The sequence below is a fragment of the Anser cygnoides genome, chromosome Z (assembly GCF_040182565.1).
Source record: "Anser cygnoides isolate HZ-2024a breed goose chromosome Z, Taihu_goose_T2T_genome, whole genome shotgun sequence".
Classification (NCBI taxonomy): domain Eukaryota; kingdom Metazoa; phylum Chordata; class Aves; order Anseriformes; family Anatidae; genus Anser; species Anser cygnoides.
Genome location: NC_089912.1, coordinates 49,405,990 through 49,431,447, shown reverse-complemented (window position 1 = coordinate 49,431,447; position 25,458 = coordinate 49,405,990). Strand labels below are relative to the sequence as shown.

At 41.9% G+C, this 25,458-nt stretch overlaps 1 protein-coding gene across 4 annotated transcripts in view; it reads right to left on the bottom strand.

The window, feature by feature from the left end:
- MLLT3 (MLLT3 super elongation complex subunit) overlaps positions 1 to 15,700 on the bottom strand; it is a 141,116-nt gene extending 125,416 nt beyond the window's left edge. Inside the window, exons 1-2 of one of the 4 annotated variants that reach the window (XM_066988034.1) lie at positions 15,678 to 15,700; positions 14,669 to 14,849 (exon numbers count right to left, since the gene is read on the bottom strand). In XM_066988034.1, coding sequence (XP_066844135.1) covers positions 14,669 to 14,765 — 97 coding nt within the window. In that variant the 5' untranslated portion in view covers positions 14,766 to 14,849; positions 15,678 to 15,700. Of the gene's footprint in view, positions 1 to 14,668; positions 14,850 to 15,109; positions 15,373 to 15,677 lie in introns of those variants that run through there. The other 3 variants (XM_066988036.1, XM_066988033.1, XM_066988032.1) reach the window with 3 other exon arrangements.
- Positions 15,701 to 25,458: the final 9,758 nt, after the last annotated feature.

Below are 25,458 nucleotides of genomic sequence, written 5' to 3'. Positions count from 1 at the left end.
TAAGACCAAAAACATTCATCTAATAATTGACATCCTTGAGAAACAGGAGGTCAAAATATTTAAATAAGGAGGTGCTGAACAACTCTGGAAGAGCCTACCTTGAGCATTAACTACAGCACAGTAAGATTAGCCATACAGGAATTCAGCATGGTGGATAAGCTCACAAGCTGCAGATCCACTTTCTACCAAAGACCTCATTTTATAGATGTTTAAAAAGGAATCATGTTCCTTTTTGCTATAAACCTTGCACAGAAAATAATGGCATGGCAGCAACAGATTAAAAGAGGAGGTATAAACAAGAGGCCTTGTAATGATCCATTGCCATTTCAAGCTTCTCATGCACTCCTAAAGTTCAGGATAAGAACAAATGAGCTGCAGATTCTTCCCTAAGAACTACATCGCATGTTCAGCTGTGGGATAACACACACCAGCAAATGGAAAATAAACTCCTCCAGGTGCTCCAACCAGTGCATAGAGGGCAAAATAACCAGAAATGCCACAATATTTACATTTTAGGGGCTGAATCCTGAAGCATTTCTTCCACCTTCTACAGGTATATGCAAAAGCTGGAAATCAACTAGTGGCACAACCAGACACCAAAAACTGTTGGGAGCAAACAGCTTCAACTCATTAGATTTAAAAGTAATAAAGACAAAGATGCTTGAGCCATTAATAAAGAAAGTAGTCTTTGTAGTGGCAGGACCGACTCTCTAGCAGGAAGAACATTAATTCTTAGGAAGCATTATTTCTTAAGATAAAGACATCTCCCTCACTCCTTTTTTCTCCCACCCCCCTTCCCCTCCTCCTTTTCTTATTAAGCCGTTCTTATCTCAACCCGTAAATTCTTCCCTATTTCTTATCAATTCTCTCCCCCATCCCTCAGCAGGGAAGTGATCGAATGAATGGCTGTGCAGTGTTTAGCTGCCTGCTGGGCAGCTGCCACAACACCAGGGTACTCAGTACGGTCAACAGAGAAGCAAGGCAAATACAAGCAAGTTGTCACCGGATGCTTGACATATTGGAAAGCAGCAGAACACTCAAAAAGTCCTTTATGGAGATCCAGTGCTTCTTAACCCATTTATTCAAAATAAGATCGCTAACCCATCTCCAAGATGTCTTCTTCAAGCAACTGAAAAAGCAACCTACTACAATTTCAAGCCTGCAAGCCTAACTGCTGTGACTTGAATGGTACCTGAAGAGCAATTTGGAGTGAGACTTTCAGAAGACAGCAAGGGCTTCATGCACATACTCCCAACTAATCCAATTTTTCCAGACGTGACGTCACTTGGACTACGTACTCGTGCTGCAGCATAAGTCTCCATGGAGTTATCCTTTTGACTTCTTAGCAACTAAGTCCTTTTTACTCTGTACATCTTTGATGATGTGACCTCGTACTAAGGGAACAAACACATGTAATTTCACAGTGCAAGCACAGTATTAAATATTCTTAAAGTAGACAGGGTCCTTGTTAACTCTGCTCCAATAATAAGTTTCGTAAACTGTTTCCTTTTTGTTCCTTTGAGAAAACAGAGGCACAGTTTCCATTTACAGCCTAGTTCCTGTTTCCAAAATACCCCTTTAGCTTTTTTTTTTTTTATGGTGGATATAAATGGCACCAAACTGTCAAATCACAGCTATTTTCTGTGCTACCTATACAAATAGGTCTGATTTCTGGCAAGCCATAAAACAATTATGGCTGAATTCCTGTAGCCCTTTGATATCCCAGCTTGCCTGCAGGGCTTCAAAGCCATCTTGGGGCAATACTAAAATCTAACTTCAAAAAGACAGGGCAGATAAAACATTTAAACTCATTGGCATTCTAACAGGAACACACCAAAATCTTAACAATAGGATAATTATATTTGAAAGGAAAGTTGCTTGAGTTCCCTTCTGCCCCAGCAAAGGAAATCCATGTATCACAATTTTTCTAAGCTTTGCATCACCTTGATCAGTTTAAAACTGCCAGTTGGATTTATAGAGAAAAGTTCTCTGCTTTACTGAAGTAGCATCCCTTGTTGAAATTTAATAGGACCTGAACTGTAAACCATCTGCTTGAGTATATAAATAACTAGTCAGAGTTGATTATTCCTTTAATCCAACTAAGAAAGCCATTACTAGTTTGTTACCTTGTATCAATATATTAAGCTGACTTAAAGCAAACATAGAGAACAGACAACATACTGCAACAGTTTACATCAACACTTTGTTACTGAAAGCAGAGATACAAACAGCTGGAAAAAGCAGGGGGAAAAGAAAGCATATTACACCTGCCTCTGAATCTACAAAACTTATTGCAAGATTGGAAGCCCATTTTCATATTTAAGCAGTCTTCTCACCCATTCTGGTGTGAACATACCTGTCACATTTTTTCTCCACACACAATGAATAGGTAGAAAAGTTGCTGCATAAAGTTAACATCACCCTAACAAAACCCATAATTTTGTTTTCAATCCTGATTTCTAAAAACAGGCACAACGCTGGTGTTCCCTAGCAAGGGAAAGTCTTATTTCATAAAATCCTAGTGAAAGTCAAAACAAGACGAGAAACCTTTAACCCATGCCTTTTCCTGATTTTTGCTCCCAATACTTTCATAACACTTCTGAAGAAACACTTCTCATGATCATTTACAGTTTTACTTAATTTTTATTAAGTCCACTATTTCCAACTTAGTCAAGAAAAAGAGTTGCAAAAGCTTTTACTTATATACCTGGCCATGGCTGGAAGGCGTTTTGTACTTACTGTATTCCTAATTTGCAGTTAAACTGGTGGGCCCCACAACGGCTTGGTGAAATCCATTTCTTACAGAAACTGTTCAAAAAACAGTTATTTAAGATTAATACAAAGTAAAACATGCTGCACAAACTGTTTGAAAGAAAATAACCATACTGGGAAAGCAGGAGGAGAAGAAAGTAAGCCATATCTTCAGCGCCCCATCACACAGCAGTCTTAATTTGTTTCAGTGTTTTCCATACAAAGATACAGATGCCAGATCTGAAAATAATACTATTCAATAAAACAAAAGAGTAATGTGCCAGAAATTTTCAGCAGAGTTTAGATTAAGTTACGGATGCCTGAAGGCGAACACACTGATCTAATCACTGCATTAGGTTTCAAAACACTTATGGTTCAAGTCAAAAAAAAAAATAGGCTGTTAAGCTTCTAACGCTACAATACATATGAACATATTTATAGAGTACATGGTAGCTATATAGCTAAATCTTAATATTTACATACTAAAAGCATCATTAAGATGATGTACAAAACCCAGAGATGAGTTTAGATTTTGATCAAGAAGTAACTTATCTATGCTTCAGGATAGACCACAAAGGAGGAAACTAAAACCAAAACATAAAATTTTCAGTTGTCTAGATACAAACCAACAAATTCCCAGATCCAAGCTATTCAAAAACACACAAGACTGAAACCAAAACCTTTTAAACGTTCCACCTGAAATGAACAGAGAATTTGGACCGTATATTTAAAATGTCAATCAACAAGTACTTTATTAGTATTCCAACTCCTGTAAAGTTGTAGTTCAGCCATTAACACAGAAATATCCTAAGGAAACATCCCTACAGGCCAGTATTAGAAGACTAGTGTAACTAAGCTTCTTTTGTTACAAAACCTGCAATATCTGTAATAGTTGTTTAACTTTGCTTTTACAGTACTAAAAATTCGAGGAAGTAATCTAATGCAGATCTGCTTCATGGAAACCAGATTGTTTCTATTTAGTTTCCAGGCAAAGGAAAGGATAATGAAAACAAAAATCATTCCACAGTTTATTTGACAACCTCATTTTTGTCAAATATTAACTTTTATTCTCATGTACCTTCAGTGGAGACATTTAGTTTGTTTGGAAAGAATTCTGTAGGTGAAAATTAAACTTTCCAGCATGGGATGACTCAACATTTAACAAAAAAGCCTGAAGTAAATTCCAAAACTATTCACAACTACCATTTTAAGAACAGTGTTTAAGTGCAATATCCCACAGATACTTCCAGGTTTCCCAGAACAGGGGCATTTAAACACAGTAGGTGCAGCACATCCTCTCAACTTGGGCTGTCGGACAGGTACAGCATCCGCACAGAACTGCTGTTCCTTGCTGCCGCTGTTTGTCAGAAGCGTGTGTGTGCATGCATTTCTGATGCGTTTCTGAAATTCATCATCCCACTAAAACGGTTTGGTCACTGCTCCTACAAAGTTTGAGCTACCCAACTGCAATAACCAGATTCATGCGGAACGTCTCTGCAACAAGGACCTGCCCCGCATGGGTCCAGCTTCATGACGGATGCCTTAATGATGGATGGGGCAATTCTCATTGTTTCCACCCACCCAGCAGAAGAGTGGTGCTACAACAGCTTAGCAGTGCCTGCAGAAGCAAAGTGATCAGCTATAGCGTTGCTGAGCTACCTTGTTTGATTTAAGTTCAGGGGCTGGTCTTAGTGTATTTACACAAGGCTGCGAAAGGCACCCAAAGAACTCGGATGGAATCACTTCACAGTAATATACACGCAAATATCTTGCAGCATTTCTAACAGTTGGCTGTAGGTAGTTTCCCATAGTAAAAGGACATGCATTGTGGGGAAGACTTGCTCTAAAGAATAATAAAATCCAGTAACCTGATAAGAAAGGATGTTAGCTTAGTAAATAGAAATGCTGCTTGTAATAGTGCCACCTCCCCATACGCACATAATGGAGACAAACGAGGTTAATTCCACGAAACAAAATACATTTAGGTGTCCTTGTTGCCTTTTTTATTAAGCAAGGGACACACTAAGACCAGCCTTAAAAAGCAAAACAAAATAGTTGTTTATAGACTGAGAAGTCAAACTCCCTAGAGTATCTTGATTGAGTCTTCAGAAAATAAGGATATCCAATTGTATGGCTATATTGCTGCTTCTGTTAACTCAGCTGTAACAAGTTACCGAGCGTATTACACATTATGGGTAAAATCTTTTGCTGACAAGACATCACAGAAGTGCTCTGCAGAATCAGGATAATACCTGGGCTCAACTGCAAGGCTAAAGAAGAAAAGCCTCCTCAAATATACAGAAGTTGTAGTTTGTTTTGGAACATCTGATAGATACAAGTGGCAACCTTACAATGTTCACTCAGAAAACCACATACTTCAAAAGACACTTTAGGGGAAAGAGTAATATACAGGCAAAGAAATAGTAACTTGAGTGTCAAAAAGCAATTTTAATATGGGAATTGTATCAGATGTGAACAGAATTCTGCAGTTAAGAAAGGTGCTGGCTGAAAAGGGTCAGGTGTTGCATCTGACTATGAAGAATAAAATGGTGCTTATTGTTGTCTGCTTATTTCCCCAAGTTTACCCTCTCAGAGAGAAAATACTGCATTGTTGGACTAAAAGTATTACAAGAGCATGCTGTTTGTTTTAGAAATGAAAGATGTTCAGCTTTAAACATTTAGGGATATCTAAAGGAATACTTTGGAATTGTTCTAACAATGTAACTTCCACTAAGACCCTCTTAGAGAAACTGGTCTCAAATCTATGTTTCTATCCCATTCACATGGCTCCATACGCTTCAAAATATTTTGCAGTTTCGTATTTCGTTCCTTGCATTAATATTAAATCATTTTGAGGCACCAAGCATATCCAGAAATATATTGTGTCCCAAGTCAGGTAAGCAAAAAAAAACACCACACCACAGAAAACCACAAAAAACATCAGGACATGTGCATCTCTATATTTAGAAAGCACATGGGATTTCAAATCCAATCCACTTCTCCCACTTTTCAGTAAAACTGAGTATCAGTGCTGTGATCACTTACAAACAGCCATTCTGTAGTTTCACCAAGTACTTCAGTAAAATACCCACCCAGAGCTTACAGTATGTAAGTCAAAATGTGCAAAGATTTTTTTTTTTATCTTTGTCATTGTTAATTATTGGCCCCAGTATTGAATTTCAAGAGTAATTTGAATGCTATTTACCTGCTTAAAAGGAGAATAGTAACTAATCAAAATTCCTCAAGGAGACTTTTGCCCTCCTGAGTTACCACAAGCGTTTTTAGACCTGCCCTATTTCCCTCACACGACGAAGAGCTCAATGACTGCTGGCTTCCAGCCCATGGTATCAAGTAGTTCTGTCTCAATTATATCTCAACATTATTCCTTTTTGGATTATTTGCCCTTTAAAGTTAGCATATGAAAAGTAAAACAACACCTCCCTGCAAATACACACAGGAAATCCTTGATTTTCCTTACAAATCCACAAATAGAGAACACTTTGTCTGCCAACCCTTGTTTCAAGTGATATGTGATGTTCATATTACTTCTGTCCAGAGTGGGCAAAATAATTTGCAACTGATGGAGTTGGGTGGAGTTTTTCCTCTATAAGCTTCAGAAAAGCAGCCGCAAATAGTAAGTTTAGACATACTACAAGCTGCTCAATACCCTAACAATCAGCAAAGTTTAATCCACCTCACATGTCTCAGTTCAGTTCTCCTTTTTCTTTTTAATGTGTAATAGTGTAGCTTGCGCTGTAACCTCCATTATCACAACCACCTGAAAAGACAAACACCTATCTTGGCGTTTACCTTCAAGAGCGCAGTTCCATACAACCAGCGCACATATCCTACTGTACCGACACACGTTTGTTTACACAAAGTTACATGCGGAATGCTGAGGCCATACGCAGGCAATCCGCACGGACCAACCACTGGAACTAGGTCCTAGCCGTGCCTGAAAGCAGCAGCACGCAACCCACCACTGCTGTGATGCTGCTGCAGGCGAGGTGTCGAAGCGCAGCTCCTCCAGCAGCCCAGGAGGCAGGCCTGTGCTCCTCTGAGGGGACCACCTGCCCACCCAGGAGCCCTCAGCAAGACCCACAGCACGACGTCCCCTCTGCTGGCAAGCATCAGAGGCAGGTCAGCATCCGTACCCTGTGCATGGGAGCACCATCGCAAGGCAGCTGGTGAAATAAGCTCTTCCCATGACTGGCTGCCTGGCAGCAGAGACTTGTCCACTAACACTTAAAAAAAAATGACAAAAAGCAAGCTGGAAAGAAGCTTTTTTTTTTCCTTTTTAAATAGGTACTATATAACAGGTTTTTACCTAGAAATATACATTTTTTTAAATTATTTTCTAAACTGCAGAATTAATTATTTTAGCTGTATCCTTTAATGGTAGGTAGTGTAAGACATTTCATTTTAAAATAACTTCTCACACAAAGATTTAAGTACAAATATTTTAAATACCACTCTGTTCCTCCTCCCTTTTATGTATGAGAAAGCACAGCAAAAAGCCGACAGAAATGAAAAAAACATTTTCCATTAGAAGCCAAGTGGTTTGCAACAGGATGAGGAAGCATAATTTTCAGGCAAATGTACAGAAGTGCTAGAATTTGATTGTCACTTTGTTCTCATGTGCCCATCAATCACTGCCAAAATGATTCCACATGAGCTAAACTCCACTGTTTCAAACATACAGGTGACCAGCATAGGAATCTCACAAAAATGAATGCAGTCAAACTGCAGCAGCTTACAGACCAGATTAAGCCTTTGTAAGTTAGCCTGTTTAGCTGTCACAAGCATTACCAATAGGCTCTGCCAGGTTGCAACTATCAAGTTTTCAGTCTTCTCCACAGGTTCCAACACAAAGGACAGAACAACACTCCAGCGTTTCGTTCCAAAACCTAAGTTAAAAACAAACAAAAAAAACAAACCCCTCCAATCTCATTGCATGTCAGTGTGAGAAGAACAGCCTTCATAACTTGAACAATATCAACAGAAGTAACTTGAACTAAATTAACAAAATCTTACAGATTATACCTGGAGTTCCTATCACCTACTCTATAATAGTAAACAGACACATAGGAAAATCTTTAAGACACCTATTTTTTTCTAAGGATAAAAACTGTATAGCAGTAAACAAAGTAACAACAAACTGAGCTGTTTTCATTTTCTCACAATTTTTATAAACATAACTGTCTACTGATTTAAAAATGCTGAGATCTTCCCCCTCATCTTACAAAAGAAGGAACAGCGCTAATCTCATGCACAACAACCTGGCTCTCCACTTCTTTCAAATGAGTATTGCCCTACAGCTACCCAATTCCTTGTATATGAAGACCCTGAAACTGTACTTCATTTCCTACCTTTTAACATCTGGAAGACTTAGTTACAGAATTAATACTGTAGCTTTAAGAAAACCAAACCATAACTTCTTACAACTAAATATACCATGAATAACATTTCATTGTTAATAAAGTTAACTTGACATGAGATAAAGGCTGTATGCCTTTAGTAGCAACCTAGGCTCATTTTTAAGGATTGTGAAATGAGAATCTGAATTGACAAATCAGCATTGTCCCTTGTAGAAACATGCTATATGGGAATACAGAAAAAAAGAATCTAGCGGGAACTAGACATCCCATGGAGGAGAACGATAATAAATGCAAAACACACAGTTATCCACAATTAAAAACATGCAAGTAATCTTCTGAAGTGTAACTTAGTGATGCTGGATGATGTAGCAGCCTTGTTACTCATGTGTCCTGTTACACTGAGGTACTGCAGACCATACAGTCACTGAGTACCTTTAGCAGGGGTAAGAACCCCTTGTCACACTTTCATCTTAAACATCATTTAAATTGAATGCAATGCATTTCATCCCAGGCAGCAAATCAATTCTGATAAAGATTAATAAATATATGCAGTAGGTTTTAAACTAGTATTACTTAAATGATGGAAAATATACGGAACAGAGCTGTATACTCATAAAACAGATGTATGCTGCCCAAGTCCTTATTATACTGTTTACTTCTAAATAAAGTATCATCTTTGAACTTGATTATGTTTAGAGACATACCAGACAAGTGAAATTTCTTAGAAAAATCTTTAGAAAAAGGTTTTCCTCTACCAGTAGCATCTTATCATCAAAACTGCCAGCATTTACTGACAGCACTCATATAATGATGAAACTTGATAGCTTCAGTATATCCAACCTCTTCTCAGTCTCCGAGAAAGAGCAGTGAGAAATACCCTTGTGATTTACACTGGGCTGAATTAGAAACTGCATTTGAAAACACCTATGTATTCTCACAGCTCTTCAGCTGCTTATTAAAGGACTAGCAACATTAAATCTCTAGAGTTCTTGTTAAACAAACAAAACTGCCCACTAGACATCCAAAGTTCTATCTGGCTGCAGCTGAAATTCACTGATAAGCAAATCCACAGCCAGTAACAACATATTCACAACTTAAATCAGCAATGCCTGCCCTAAAGTTGCAGTATTGAACCTGATATTCTTAAACACTGTATCTCTACGACCGATAGAAAAAGAAATTCATACATAGCCTGACCCTCCAGGTGTGATAGATTAGGTGAAAAATAAAATGAGGGGGAAAAAAACTCAAGTTAATTGTAGCTCTCTTCTTTCTAAGTTCTTAGAAGTGTAGCTAAACACCCTACTAAAATATCCAACAGAAAACTGTTTTCTGACAGTCAAAAGTAGACTACCGACAGTCAGTAGTCTGACCATCTACTTAAGGGAAAACTGAAGTTGTACACTAAATAAGATGCCTGTTGGCCTCTATCCTCACACCTCTCTATTTACTAAAATTGATAGAAAGCTAAGCCTCTCATCGATCTTAAATGTGGCAGGGAGTGGCTACTATCTTTTCATACTTAGTATTAAAAAAAAAAGAATGAAGATAATCACCAAAACAATAAAAAATTGAGAAACATGAGAGAGGTAATACGGACCGGCCATTTTCTCCAAATTTTTACAAGACAAAATGCAAGCTACTAAAAGCAGCTTTTGCATTATGGTCAACAAATTAATAGTAGGTCTACAAAAGGAGGGAAAGATCAAGGATCCTCTTTGCATTTCTTCCATACATCGTAATATAGTGAAATATATTGAAAAGAAAGTTTAAAAACAAAACCACTATATAGTCGGGGAAAATGGATTAGTGTTTCCTAATTAAAGCCATTGATTTCCTTAGCCAGCATATTTTCAATAAATACTTTTAGGGAGCTTCATGAAGCATTTTTACAGCCTTAAGATGGAGCACTAGAGACTGTTTATAACACATCATTGGACATACTTTCACAAGAGGAATAAGCTGTCACTAAAATAAAAATTGTCTCACTGTAACCATTCTTTTTAAGTTGCAAAACAACATATCTCCATGGAGTAGCTTCATTACATCTTGACAATGTACAACCTGTCCGTTACAAGTTTAGTGACTGATACAGCCAACACTGTACAACAAATCCAAATGCTTAGGAGCAGAATTGACTCCCACTTTTGATTTTCCAGGCAGTATATACAGAAAAGAAAGCCATGAATCTTTTCCCCTTATTGCACATTGAAAAGAAGTCTCCCCTTCATAAAAAAATCCGCATACTAAATTAGGGTTTATCTACAGATACCTTTTCTCAAGAAGTCCTTACAAGCACACTGAAGGATGCTCTTTAAGAAGTTTCCACTCTACAGCTGCACTCCAGTACACTGAGATCAGAGGCAGAAGTATGTGCCACTACATACCACGAGATGCCAGAGATGATGTCTACTTGCAGGTTTGCAGGGCAGCCACTTCCATGAGGAAGAGCGCATCCACGCTACTGTCTTTCCACACCGTGCTTCCCCTTCCAAAAGATTCACATCTTACCACCCACCCCACCAAGTACTGTGGTCTCTGGAACAAAGTCACCTCAAAAAAATTAACAAACAACAATAAAACGCAGAAAGACTGCTTCTTTCAGAGTTTCTTCCTCCTCGCTGTAACTCCTAGAAAATGACAGATTCAGGAGAGGAGATTTCCTAACTCTTCTAAGGAGATTATTCAGAAAAATTGCCTGGTTGAACTGCGGGAACAAAACTGGAAAAGCTATCATGGGAGAAGGGAAAGACTGTTTTTATTGGAAAGCAATCATTGGCACTTTCTATGGTTGCTAAATCTATTATGAAATGTTATGGTCCACCAAAGTTTCATTCTGCACTAACGGACAACCCTTAGAAAAAAGAAACGGTACTGGAAACGTGGATTTTCTAAATAACATTACAGTTTGGTCCAGCAGCGTAACAGGCAGCTCCACTTGCATCACTTAGTTCAAGAAGTTTTAGTGATGTACAACACGATATGATAACGTGAGGCAGTAACCTTTGTTCCCCTCAAGTCCGTAGAGAAAAGCAACACCTTCCCTTCTGCTTTTCAAGTTACAACTTTCCGGTGTCCAAACATGCACTTTCATATTAAGTTATTTGCACAGAAATATTACCTAACCCCTTCTTAGTAAGAAAAATCGAATTTGTCAAAATGCACCGCTAATTAACAGAAACTTAACCACTGAGGCCACATCAGTTCCAATGCAGTCTCTGACAAGCACTTAAAATGAGCCGCTGGGAGATATTATGGGATGTGTTCCCTTACTCAACCAAAACACTGTGAGGCAAATAGCAAGCTAGGCTGTTGCTGCAGAGCACCAGCAATCATTAGATAAGAAGAGGAATAAAGTTTTTCTAAACTTCTTAACATCTTAAGAAATAACAAGATACATTGTCAGAGAAGAGCAACAGCTCCTCTTTTGGAGGCAGCTCCCTAGTTACGCAGTGGACCAAAACGAACCATAACCCAGTGACAAATACTGTCCCCGCGGGTGTGCTTTCATGCTGTACTTCTGTACACAGCACAACTTCCTTCACACGACTGAAAAAAGGTAAGCAACATGTGATTTGAAATAAAGCTAGAAACCTCGTAATTCTCCATGCTTTCTGTTAACCAATTTACTTAAGCATCATGAAACAGGCAAAACTTAAAAACTAAGCGTTTTTTGGGGGGTTTTTGTTTGTTTGTTTGTTTTTGGTGACTGCACGATTTTAGAGAGCTTTTGCCTTGCAAAACTCTGCTCCAGAACAGGGCCTGGGTACGATATACTTTCTTTAATCTGACAAGCAGTCCTGTAGTCCCCCCAGTGAAGCTACTCATGTAAGTCAGATGGCAGAAGCAGGCCATTAGATGTGACAAAGTGCAGGGAACCATGGAGAATGACTGTATGCTCCTTCATGCAAGGACAAACTGGAGCACTCGCTCATCATAAGGCAAACAACAGAAAACAAAACTGCTGCCAAGCTCAAGTTTTTAAGGTGAGACAGTGAAGGAGGCTCATTCATTAAGTCACTGTAGATCATGCACACTCTGTTCCCCACCAGTCACCATCACCTTCCCATCTTGACTGGGCACACAAGTCAGCCTGTTCTGCCCTGCAGAAACTGAATGCTGTTCCCAGCTACATTCCCACCTTAAAACTAATGCAACTTCAGCATATAGGACCCTGCGTGCCCTGCCGCAGCTATTAGTAGAACAAACACACGGACACACCTTTGTTTGCAAACGTACCACCAACCTCCACTATTTCCAAAATCCCTGGTACAGCCAGAAGAGATAAGCAAAACCAGAGCTGTAGCCAAACTGACATTCACCCAGCTATTCTCATAAACAAGCAAAGCAAGCGCACGGAAAAGCTGTTTCAGAAAATAATTCATCTCCCCTCCCTTGATGTTTGGATGACTATGCCAGTAATAAAAAGTGAGCTGGTAGCATAAATGCTAGGAGCTAATAAAGCCCGTGATAGCCTATTCATTTATTACTCTCAAATTGATCCAAGGGTTTTGCAAACAGACTTAATGAATTAGAACTTCTCCTCGCAAGCACACACGTCAGAGCAGCCATTCACAGCACGAATCCGGAGATACACAGATCACTCACAGAGAAGCTAAGTGCTACAGCCAGTCGCTATCCTGACACTTAGCTTTGATTAACACTGTACACCTACTTCTGCTCATTAAACGCAAGGCTCAGGAGTAGTTTGAGAACTTATCAAGTAACTCCAAGTGGCCAGTTATCTTGTAACAAAGCAATAAAGCATGTCACAACTTCAGGGACAGCCACCGAGAACCAGCACACGAACACCAACCAGTGAGTTCAGCTACCAGCAAGCCTGCTGCTCCCATAGAACAGGCGACACTTCCACCACCACTACAGCGAGGGCCATCTGAGGTCAAATCAAACCAGCAGCCCCGATTTACAGAGCTCAGAAAACCCAGAATATTTCTGGCAAAGATGTTAACCATATTTGTAAGTTAGAAAAACACGCAAAATGTTCCCATTCACAAGGGGCACGTCACCACCGTTCCTCTAAACGCGTCTGAACACAAGAGAGCGTGCTAGATAACTCAAACACAGCAGCACAAAGCTCATCTCTTCCACTGCGATTTCGAGGGCCTGAAGTCCCTTGCGCTGCCCCCCACTCCCCTCTGCTGCAGTTTTAGGAGGGGGAGCAAAGCCTAGAAGGGAACAGAGAATCTCATCTTACGGCAACCGCTCCCACTGAGCAGCGCGTATTCTCCTACGATCCGAGTCATGTGCAATCACAAAATGACAAGTCCCCTCCCGGGCTATATAAGCTGGCATCTTTCCCAGCAGCTGCCACATCGTGAAAAAGACGCACAGAAATAAAACTCCAAAACAAACACTTTAAAACAATGGCTTAAATGGCTGCATAACTAGGTTCAGCAGCTGTAGACACAAAGCACTCGCTGGAGCAAACCATGCCATCTTTCACTTGCCAAAGTCCTAATATATTCTTATTAGCGAGATCCACATTGCCCCTAGCAATCACCCCTAGGTCTGGGCTGCAAAGTCACATTCCCCAGGGCCAGGCAGAAACAAGTAGATAAATAAATACAGCGTCGGTGATAAAAGCAGAGTGCTGTAAGCACCCGCTATGCAGAGACGGAGCTTCAAAGAATTAAACGTACTTTCTCTCCCTGATTTCAATGTATCATCCCATTCACTACGTACGGACAATGCTATCGCGCCTATTTTGGCTACGCAGAGCTCTGTTTTTCTTCCAAACTATTTAGATTGACCTGAAGTCACATTTTTCTGCACAAGAAACAGGGAAATAGGAAAGAAAGGAAGACCCCACGGTGCATCTGGACAACTTAATTCACAGGGAATATCACAGTATTGCATTATAAGCCACTAAAAACAATTTGTGCAATACCATCCTGCTTTTACATAGATTTTGAAACGTATTCAGCTTTACAATGACAAAAGGGAAATAACAGCTTATGCTCTAGCAGAAGATCTCAGCAGCTGAAGCACTGCTGTTCTTACAGGGCACTGGCTGAGGCAAGCAAAATGCTCTTGAAGAACCACAACAACTGATGTAAAAATACACCAAGAGTCAAAGCTTGCTGTCTTTGAACCGAGTGAAAAATTAGGTTACAAATTAAGTCAAAACATGGTTCTACCTCGCCACAGAACAGCTTTCCCATCCCAACACTGGGAAACGTGCTATCTTTGCCTCCTGAACGCCCGATTTCTGCCCCGCGCCGCTCTGGGCAGGAAGGACCCGTTCCTTGGATCTGCAGGAGCTGAAGGTGCCGTGAGGACCGCAGACGCGTGGAAAGACACCCGCGGTGCCCACGCAGGGAGAGGAACCTGCTCACAAAGGAGGCACCCATCCACCTCCTTTTGTCTGCACCGCTACCTCAGCGCAGCACCCCGGACACCGCCGGGGGGACCCGAGACAAAAGGGCCACGGGCACCCCTGGTCTTTGGTGGGGGGTCTGCGGCCGGGCCCCGCCGGCACCCCCGTCGCTGGGCGAGGAGCCCCCGCTTTTGTTCCTTACCTCTCTTGGGGCGGGGGAAGCTCTCGTGCAGGTGGAAGACGACCTTCTCCACGAAGTGCTGGATGTTGCTGTGCTCGGGCCCTCGGACGAACACCATCCAGTCGTGGGTGAAGCCCTCCACCGTGGGCTTCTTCCTCACCTGGGCTCGGTGCCCCAGCTCCAGCTTCACCTGGACGGCGCACTGCGGGCGGTCAGCGCCGGGGCGGCGGGCGAGGAGCACCCGCGGGAAAAGAATAAAATAAATAAATCAACGAGAAAGGGTAATAAGTGCATTATAAAAACACACAGGAAACACGCCGGGACCACGCCGCCGCCGCCAGGGGCGAGGGCGCTGCGTGCCCCCTGCCACCGGCGGCGGGGAGCCGGGGGGGGGGGGGGGAAGGCGAAAACCCCGAGGTGAGGAGCGGGAGCGGAGAGGAGCGGGGGCCGGGCGGTACTCACCGAGCCGGCCATGCCGGGGCGCCGGCCCCGCCGGGCGCTCGCTCCTGCCCCCGCCGCCGCCCCGCGGCGTCAGCTCATGGGGACGGGGAGCGGCGGGGGCGGCCGCGGGCGGCGGTGGGCATCGTCTGCCTGCCTGCCTGCCGCCCCGCCCCGCTCCGCTGCCGGTCTCCGTCCCCTCCTCCCCGCCCTCCTCCCTCTCCTCCTCCCGCTGCTGCCGCCCGCTCCGCTCCGCTCCGCGCCCGCCCCGCTCCGCTCCCAGCGCTGCCCCCGGCCCCGCCGGCTGGCTGCACGCATGCGCGCCGCGCCGCGCCGCCCGGCCGGCCGCCGCCGCCGCCGCCACACCGACATAACGGCGTGCCGAGCGGGGCGGGCGCCGCGGCGCGGCGGGCAGCCAATGGCGAGCGGCGGCCCGGCCGCGAGCCGCCCCCCCGCGGCCACGCCCCCTCCCGTGGCTCTTAAAGGCACTGGGCGGGGGGGGGAGGTGGCGCCCGGGGGTTTTTTTCGCCCTTCACGCCGGCCCAATTAGCTTAACGAGCGCGGGGCGTTGCTTGAAAGTAACAAGCGTTACCTAGAAAGATCGGAAAGTTTATCGCTGGGCAGAGACGAGACTCGCTTTGTCTCCTGCTGTAACTTTATAAGTTATAAGCTCAGAGCAGGTGCTGACCGCTGGCACCACAGGGCAGCGCCCGCCTCTGCTCCCTCAGCCGCCCACCGGGCGGTAACGGCGTGCTGACCGGCCTGGTGCCGGAGCCCAGCTCGCACGGCGTCGTGGTTTAACCCGGCCGGCAGCTCAGCGCCACACAGCCGTTCGCTCGGCGTCGGGGGAGAGAATTAGAAAGAAATGAAAGCCTGCGGGTTGGGATAGGGACAGTTTATTAGGACATAAAACGAAGGAAAATACTAATCGTGATGATAATAGTACTACTGATAATAATTATGTGTACAAACAAGTGATGCGCAATGCAATTGCTCACCTCCCGCTGACCGATGCCCACCCTGTCCCCGAGAAGGTGGTCCCCCCACCCCAGGCAGCCCCCCCATATAATTGTCCAGCATGATGTCAGATGGTATGGAATACCCCTTTGGCCAGTTTGGGCCAGCTGTCCTGGGTCTGTCCCCTCCCAGCTCCTGCTGCACCCCCAGCCTGCTCGCTGGCAGGACAGAGCGAGAAGCTGAAAAGTCCTTGGCTTGGTGTAAGCACTGCTCTGCAACAACTAAAACATCAGCACATTATCAACACTCTTTTCATCCTAAATCCCAAACACAGCACCATACCCATACCCATAAAGGACATTCCTCTGGCCAGCCTGGGCCAGCTGTCCTGGCCGTGTCCCCCCCAGCTCCTGGAGCACCCCCAGGCTCCTCACTGGCAGGGCAGCACGAGGGGCTGAAAAGACCTTGGCTCTCTGTGAGCTCTGCTCTGCAGCAACTAAAACATCCATGTGTTATCAGCATTGTTCTCATTCAAAATCCAAAACAGCATTGTGTGAACCTCTGGGAAGAAAATTAACTCCCAGCCAAAACCATGACATACAGTCAGGGGGTACAGAACCTTTACAGCCCCCGCTTCGTGAAGGCATAAGCCGGTTACTTCAAGGCTGAATGCCTGAAACTAGCTTGATGCCAATACGGATAAGGGTTGAGCACACATTGCTTTTCTGCCTGATATTAAAGCCCATTAACTGAAAAGATGCACCCTACCGCAGTTCACTGAGCAGCGGCTGCCTCTGAAGAAATCAGGGGAGTGGCAGCATCACCTTCCTAGAGCACCTACCCAGTTGCCACACCCCTGGAGCCATCAGCAGCCACGTATGACTCAACAGAGCTCTGAGGACACCCCGAGACACATTGGGAAACAGGCTGCCGTCCAAAACTTTGAACGCTGCTGGTAATGCTGATGCTTTATGAACTGCCCGGAGTCCTGTTAGCAGAGCTAAACAGCACTGTGACCATGTCCCAAACCAGGGCTTGCCAGAGTTATTTCTACCTTCATTTAATGATACTTGACATCAGTTATGATGAGGACTTCTCAGAATGTCATCCTTAATTTAAAATCCTGCACCCAGCACTTGCAATTGCTGAACTGGAATCATAGAAACACTGAATATACCAAGTTGCAATGGACCCACAAGGATCATCAAGCCCAACTCCTGGCTTCCCACCAGACTACCCAAAAAATCCGATCCTGTGTCTGAGGGCATTGTCCAAACGCTTCTTGAACTCCAACAGGCTCAGTGCCGTGACCACTGCCCTGTGGAGCCTGTCCCAGTGCCCGACCACCCTCTGGGTGCAGAACCTTTCCCTAACACCCAGCCTGACCCTCCCCTGTCCCAGCTCCATGCCGTTCCCTCGGGTCCTGTCGCTGTCCCCAGAGAGCAGAGCTCAGCGCCTGCCCCTCCGCTCCCCTCGTGAGGGAGCTGCAGGCCGCCATGAGGCCTCCCCTCAGCCTGCTCTGCTCGGGGCTGAGCAAACCAAGGGACCTCAGCTGCTCCTCATACGTCTTGCCCTCCAGACCTTTCACCATCTTTGTTGCCCCCTTTTAGTTTTTTTACCCTCTCTAATAGTTTTATGTCCTTCTTGTACTGTGGTGCCCAAAACTAAACACAGTACCTGAGGTGAGGCCACACCAGTGCTGAGTAGAGCATGAACTTACTCCAACAACAAACATGGAGCACCAATGACTTTCGAGCAGTAACAGGGCATGATATTTAATTCATGACAATACTACACCATTCCTCTCTCTTCCACTCCAACGCCTATATTCTCACTTTGTGTAACACGTTAACCTCTCTGCCGTTCTGTGCAGAGAATTCACGGGGAAGACAGGGAAGATGCAGTTTTCTGCTGTCAAAGTGGGGCTTCCACTCCCTTGCCAGTGTGGCAGATAGAGTAAGTTTTATGACAATCATGATGCATATTTCTGCTTTCTTATTTCTGCCTTTAAAAATTACACAAATGCAGTTGAATTAGTAGTAAGTAAACCATAATTTATTTTATAAAGATGATACAGTTTTTAAATGTAGTCACCTAAAATTAAGTGTTTCATATTAATGTAGTTTCATTCCTGTAGGTATTTCATCACAGAAGCATCATAGAATGGTTTGGTTGGAAGGGACCTTAAAGATCATCCAGTTCCAACCCCGCTGCCATGGGCAGGGACACCTCCCACTAGACCAGGTTGCTCAAAGCCCCATCCAGCCCGGCCTTGAACACTTCAGGGTGGGGGAATCAACAAACTCTCTGGGCAACATGTTCAAGTGCCTCACCATCCTCTGAGTAAAGAATTTCCTCCTAACCTCTAATCTAAATCTCCCCTCTCAGCATCGAACATATTCATGTTCATGCTCAACACGTTGAATGTGTTGAACTGTCAGTAGTAAAGTAGAAAGTGGAAGAATACTCAGTGATACAGATTTGTTACTGAAACAGATCTACAGATTAATTTCCATACTCACTGATTGTAGTATCATCCCTAAGAATTTTATTTTATTTTTTTTTCCCTGTGTACCCTCAGCTTTAACACTTGAGGACTACAGAATGTTGCCTTAAAATATTCAGGTACAGACATAATTTTATTACGGAAATGTATGCTGGAGACACTGCAGTTCAAAATCCCACTATATATCAACTTCTGTCTTCGATACATCTTGCCAGCTACAAAATAAATCCTTTTACATTCTCTCTCCACATTCCTGGGCAACTCTTCAAAGATCTTGACTGCCTGTTTGTTTTTGACTTCCTTATATACATAATGGTTTGACATCATGAAGAATATATTTGCTTCTTATGCTGTGGCAGAAGTTGTGTCTTCTTTGTGTAATAAATTATGTTCTGTTGTGGGGTACCTACTGCTGTTTAATCCAACAGGCAGCTAAGTACCATTTGCTCACCCCCTCATCTGCCAGTGAGATGGAGAAAAATAGAAGAACAAAAACAAAAATAAAAACAAAAAAAAACAGCTTGTGAGTTGAAAGACAGTTTAATATGACAGAAGAGAAAAAGAAAATAATAATAATAATAATAATAGTAAAATAATTTTTATTTTTTGTTTATTTGTTTGTTACAAAGCACACGTTGCTCACCACACACCAACCAATGCCCAGCCTGTCCCTGAGCAATGTGTCCTCCCCCTTCCCCAGCCAGCCACCCCCGTTTATTGTTCAGCATGACATTATATGGTACGGAATATCCCTTTGGTCCATCTGGGCCAGCTGTCCTGGCTGTGTCCCCTCCCAGCTCCCGGTGCACCCCCAGCCTCCTCACTGGCAGGTCAGCACAAGGGGCTGAAAAGGCCTTGGCTCTGTGTGAGTGCTGTTCTGCAACAACCTAAACATTGGTGTGTTATCAGCATTATTCTCATCTGAAATCCAAAACACAGCACCATACCAGCTACTAGGAAGAAAATTAACTCTGTTCCAGCTGAAACTGGGACAGAAAATTAGCCCTGTCCCACGTGAAACCAGGACAGAAAATTAACTCTATCCCAGCCAAAACCAGGACAATACTGTATAAAAATAAAACACTTTTTTTTAACGCAGTTTTCATGGTAAAAAATAATATGGACAATCTCTGTGTGTGAGTCATCATAGTTTTGTCAAGTAGGACCAAGGCAGACAATGAAACAAATCAAACACAAAAAGAAAACTATCACTTCAGTTGGAATATTTCTACTTCTTGTCCACCTCCTTCTTGTTCTTTTTCTTCTGCCAAGATTTGAATCATTCTTCCCAAGTTTGTTTTGGAAACCTTTATTAGTCAATATAAGCTTTGGGCCTGCTCAGATTGGTGATTCCCTTTGTATAACAGCACAAATGATCTACAGCTATAGATTTGAGGAAAAGTCACAGTGGGCCTGATCCTGAATGCATATTCACTTGCCAGGATCCACGGTAGAAATGGAAGTACCATTTCCCATTCTAAAGGTCTGCAAAGCTGATTACTGTCTTACAAGTTAAAAGCCATGATAACACATTTTTTAGAAAAAGTATACCTGTACACAGAAATTTATTTGCTCTGGTTCTCTCAGAAGGCTCAAAAGATACAATTCGATTTCTTTCTTTCCTCACAGTATAATAATTCTAAGACAGGAGCAATTCCTTTAGAACTGGCAGCATCAGGTCTACATACTGCAAAAGAGAACAAATAAGACATATGAAAGAACTGTCGTCTGTCTCCACAAAGTCTGTGACTCTGTGCTCCTACTAGATTTTACGCTGAAGTAAAGAAACCAAAGTGCCTTTTGGATCTCCGCAGATTTTTCTTGAAAACTATAAAACTATATATAACCACTTCAATGGCAGTCTTGTCTTGTTACTTTATGACATCTTTGGCATTTTTGTTTTAACAGAATTAGAGTATAGATTAGTAAAGCTTCAAAAAAACTTCATGTCACTTCAAAAGAGAGTGAGAGACATTTTCATGACAGTGTAGGCAAACAGAATACCTATTAGGCTTTTACCAGGAGTTCCAATACAGGTGGTGAAATCAGAACCTGTTTAACGAGAGAGAAGGTGTCAAATTTCAAATTTGAATCTGAGTCTGCAGGCATTTCTGAGTAATCATTAGTGAAACGACTGCCCTCAGTTAAATAGTTAAAAAAAATATAAGAGTGAATAAAGCTCTTATTTACAATGAAGATACACTGAAGAGTATCCACTACACTATATAACCAGGGTTGCTGGATTTTTAACTTTCACCAATAGAAGATAAAGGGAAGAAGAAAAAAAAAAAAAACAAAACCTTCCACTGAAGCGAGATGTTTTTTCTTGGATGGTTCTAGCCTTTGTTCTGGTTGTGAATGAGGTGAAATAAGGTTGTCAGGCAGTAAGTGGAAAATTCATTTATTCTTAAGATACCTGTGAGACAATTCTCTTTTCTGTATTCCCTTAAGTTGGTGCATTTTCTGGCAGAGACTCACACACCATACTCATCTCCATAACTTGGGATTCTACAGGAAGGAAGGGGGCTGGATGGTCCTTTGGAGTCCTCTCTGCTGATTTTTATTTCATATGTATTTAGGCAGAAGTATTTTCCTTTTGACTTGGGACAGGACTGAACTAATACAAGCAGTACCAAACCAATACAGGGTGTTTTTTTGTGTTGTACATCAGTGTAATACTGGAAACACTTCAACCTGACTTTATTCGCTCTTATATTCTTTTTAACTATTTAACTGAGGGCATTCGGTTCACTAATGATTACTCAGAAATGCCTGCAGACTCAGATTCAAATCTGAAGAGAAAATGGAATTATTTAGTATGTCAGTTGTGAAGCAATGTTGTTTTTTAGAACAACAACAAAAAAAATCTTTAAAAAATAGCATTTGTATTTAAGCTGAAGGGGTTGTGATGCCATTACGGACATTTAAAAAATGTATCAATTTTACACTTGAATATAATCCTCAGTTGACAGAAGCAGAATGAAAGAATGATCCTGAGCTGTTTAACCAACAAACTGGTGCAATCACTTTTTCATTTTGGATGAACAGTTAAAACAACCATTCTTTGATCTCATTATGGCAGATGGATGCAATTATGTGCATATTAAAGTGCAGAGACTCTGGGTCAAAGAACTACAGAGTTACAAAGGTTACAGCAATTTTCTAGTAGTACTGTCTAGTATTGCTAAACAAGGGCTTACCATGGAATAATTGTACAGCTGCAGTTTCCCTTTGGAAAATTGGAGACATTTGGGTCATATTCTTAAAGGTATTTAACTACCTTTATTGTTCATGCAATCAGTCACTGCAATGCTAAAAATCCTTGTACACTTTATGTCTGCTGAGATACCTGAGGTAGCTACAGGCCTCCCAGTAGGCACCAGACCCTATATCAAGACACCTTCACACATACTGTGAAGTGTGATCCCAGCTCCCCCTCTTAGAAGGAACATGATAGGAACATGAGTAAACATTTTGGCTCAGTGCACAGCTAACTCTGGAAGCCATGTAGCTGTGTGAATGCAACACTGCAATTGACCTAACAAGGGCCACATTTCATAACTATATTCTTGTTGATTCCACACAAGGCTGAAAGGAACATGGCCTTTCTCTATTATTTTCTTAAACAAGCCAAAAATATCTTGTGTCACTAAAAAATGAAATTGTTTCCCAAGTCATTCAGACACACTAAATTGTCTTCAGTGTTTCAAACGCAGCTGTTTAAAATTAACTTTTCAAAGTTCACTTTCTGTGACTCAAATATATGGACTGACTTTTACATGGGCCTTGTTTTAAAAACACAACTAGCTGAAACAGCTAATATTACTGGCGATAAAGGAAACCACAATGCCTTCTAAATATATCATCAGTCAGAATTTCTCTTTATTTGGGATCTTTTAATTTCCTTATGCAGACAATATATAAAATCATAGCCCGGTCCTGTTCCAAGCCAGATACTTTGATTGCAATGTTAAGATGTTAGTCTGAACCAGAGCCAAAACTTAAAATGAGCCTACAGCTGATCTTACGCATATGACAAAGGATGTGTATAAGCTGCTCTGTAATGCCACTCTGGCTGCCAGGAACTAATGGCAAAATACTCTCACTGGGCTGGCTCTTTTCTGAGTTAGCTATATAACTGGACAAATGCCAAGCAGCTTGGGCCAAGTGTGCGCCTGTTTTGAGGTTTTATTGGCTTGTCCATTTCTACTCACGAATCAAAAAGAAAATAAGCGCTTTAGCTTGTAACATATTAAACCACTAGTCAGTGGGAAAGACCTTTAAGAGAAACGTCTGCGTATTTTAGAAAACAATATAAAATAGTTTATAACTCACCACCAGCCACCTCAGGGGGAGGTAGTAATGACAAAGGATAAATGTATAAAGAGAGTATTGGCTATGCACAATATTACACTACGCAAAGTAAAAAAAAAAATAATAAAATAAAAAAATTAAAGGCCTCTAGGGACACACAAGGAAATCTGTTTGGAGTGGAAAGTCATGTTGAGAGACCTACAAGGAAGTATTTAGTTTTTGATTTCCTCACAACGATGTAGCCCCTACAGGAAATACTCCTGTTATACAAAGAAACACAATCAAATTCTGCAGTCAGTTTAAGCCTGGGTAATGAATGAATTCAGAGAACCTCCTCTGGATTTCCACAGGTGTAGCCAGGACAGAGTCTGATCATACATGCAAATAACTTATTAAGGAATAGTTTTACCAAAATCAGTCTGCTTGGTTCTTTGCCTGAAGGGAGATTTCCTTGCCAGAAATAAACTAAATATTTAAAGGATTTATGCAATTGTCCTCAGTCTGCATCAGGTTCTTGTCCTGGCCATTATACTATGCATGTAAGCTAACATTGCCCAAAATAGGAGTTTACACATAAGGTGATCATTGTGTCTTGGGCACTGAATACTTGTCTTATGCTAGAGCTTAGTTACAAGAGTATCAGAGAGGTTGAGCAGATTGTATTCACACTTTCTGTGGCCAGAACCAAGAAACAGCCAGTATTACCAGACAGTGAGTGAGAAACTAGAATGCCTTACCATTACCTTGGAGAGAAACTAATGAGGAAAAGCAAAATTATGTATCAGAGACATGTACTTACATAACCATAGGGTCTCAGTTGTCCTCATCTTTAATGAACTCATCATTACATCAATACTGTGACTCAGAAAGTAGTTTTAGCCCCACTTAATGGATGGGTAATTGGAACAAAAAGAGATTAAATGACATGCCTAACAAAAACAAAAAAAATAATGTTTTCCAGTAGAGCAAGCAGTTAAAACCAGTGAAGACAAATATTGGCCCTAAAAAAATATATATATATATATATGTATAATCAAAAGTAGCATGGGAGAGCAGAGAGACCAAAATTCACAGCTAGTTGAACAATAAGAAATGTTTGAGAAATGTGGAATTTGAAAGAACATTGCAAAGTTTGAGAAATATATTCCGCCTGTTTGCAGAAGTCTGGTCTTAGAAGCTAGGTAGGCATATATCAGAAATCTAAATAGAAATCATATGAATAAGAAATAGCTATTTCTACACATTATGACGTTTTAAAGAAAGGCTGCTCAACATATGGATGTTTGGGAGCCAGGTTGGGAACCAGCTAGCAATCAGAGCATTACACAAAAGCTGGACATAATTTTTATGAAGGCACAGAGGGGAGCAAGGCAGAATTAAGATAGGGTGGAAATGCTTCGCCAGCTGCTAGAAGGGGACAGAGGGGAGCTGCAGCCTCTACATTCTTATTTGCCACACAGATTTCTGAAACCCTTCCATATAAGCTCTGTGTGGTCCATTGAATTCAGCAGACCTTAGCACTAGAACAGCTGCACTCCGTTTACGCTCCTCCTAATCATAGGCACCCCTCAATGCACAATGAATTTCCTATCAGAAGACTTTCCATCACCATATGACTTTAGTTCCAGATACTTTTCCATATATTTATAATTTCGGTTATAACTCGCCAGTTCTCCACAAGACACAAATGCAAAAACATGGTGTCCTGATCAACTGCAATTTCCACCTATCAGTACTCCATTGCCTCTTTTTAACCTGTTCCTCATTTATCCATTCACTACAGTGTTTTTAAAACCGATCACAACTGTCAGTTTTATCCATGTCAAAGTGCAAGTACATACAAATATATGTGTGACTTATGTATACTATTATATACACAAATAGAGAGAGCAATGGTTTTCTAGAGCATCAGTGATCACTGTTCTTTACTTGCATCCCTCTGTGAATAGAAATATTTGAGAGAAACCAGGGTAAAAAGGGGCATCACTATGAAAATGGATGCCACAAAGCACACAAGTCTTTTGGGGAGTAGTTGGATCATAAATAATCTGCTTTTAGAGTCTAGAAAGAGGGGACAGATTCCAGAATTTTCTTGCACTAAAGGCCTCTGTTCGGTGGGAATGAGTTTCAGAGACACTTTGTAGGGCCAACAAAAGATGGAAAGTTCAGGTACAAGAAGTGTTTAAACTACTATAATGGATCTCAGTGGAAACACTGGAAATAGTTTCAATACAAGTGATTGAGTTAATAATGAATGAAAATCTTGAAGGTTCCAGATTGCTGTCTCAAACAGAGACAGAGGAACTGGTAACTCCAATAAGCCCAGAAAACATAAGCCATCAGAAACGTTGCTCTAAAAGGTCCCTCAAAAATGTAACTGACAGTAAAATATATAATAATAATAATAATAATAATAATAATAATAATAATAATTACAACCAAGTAAAAGACAGAAGTATAAAAATTCACTCATTTCATTAGTCTTCGCTTACACTGCTGGTGCCTGTCATATCGTTACCATTGCTTATGTGGAAAGAAGTATGAGTACTCACAGAATTGGCCAAGAAAGGCTCACACCGGCTCTTAGTTTTCATCT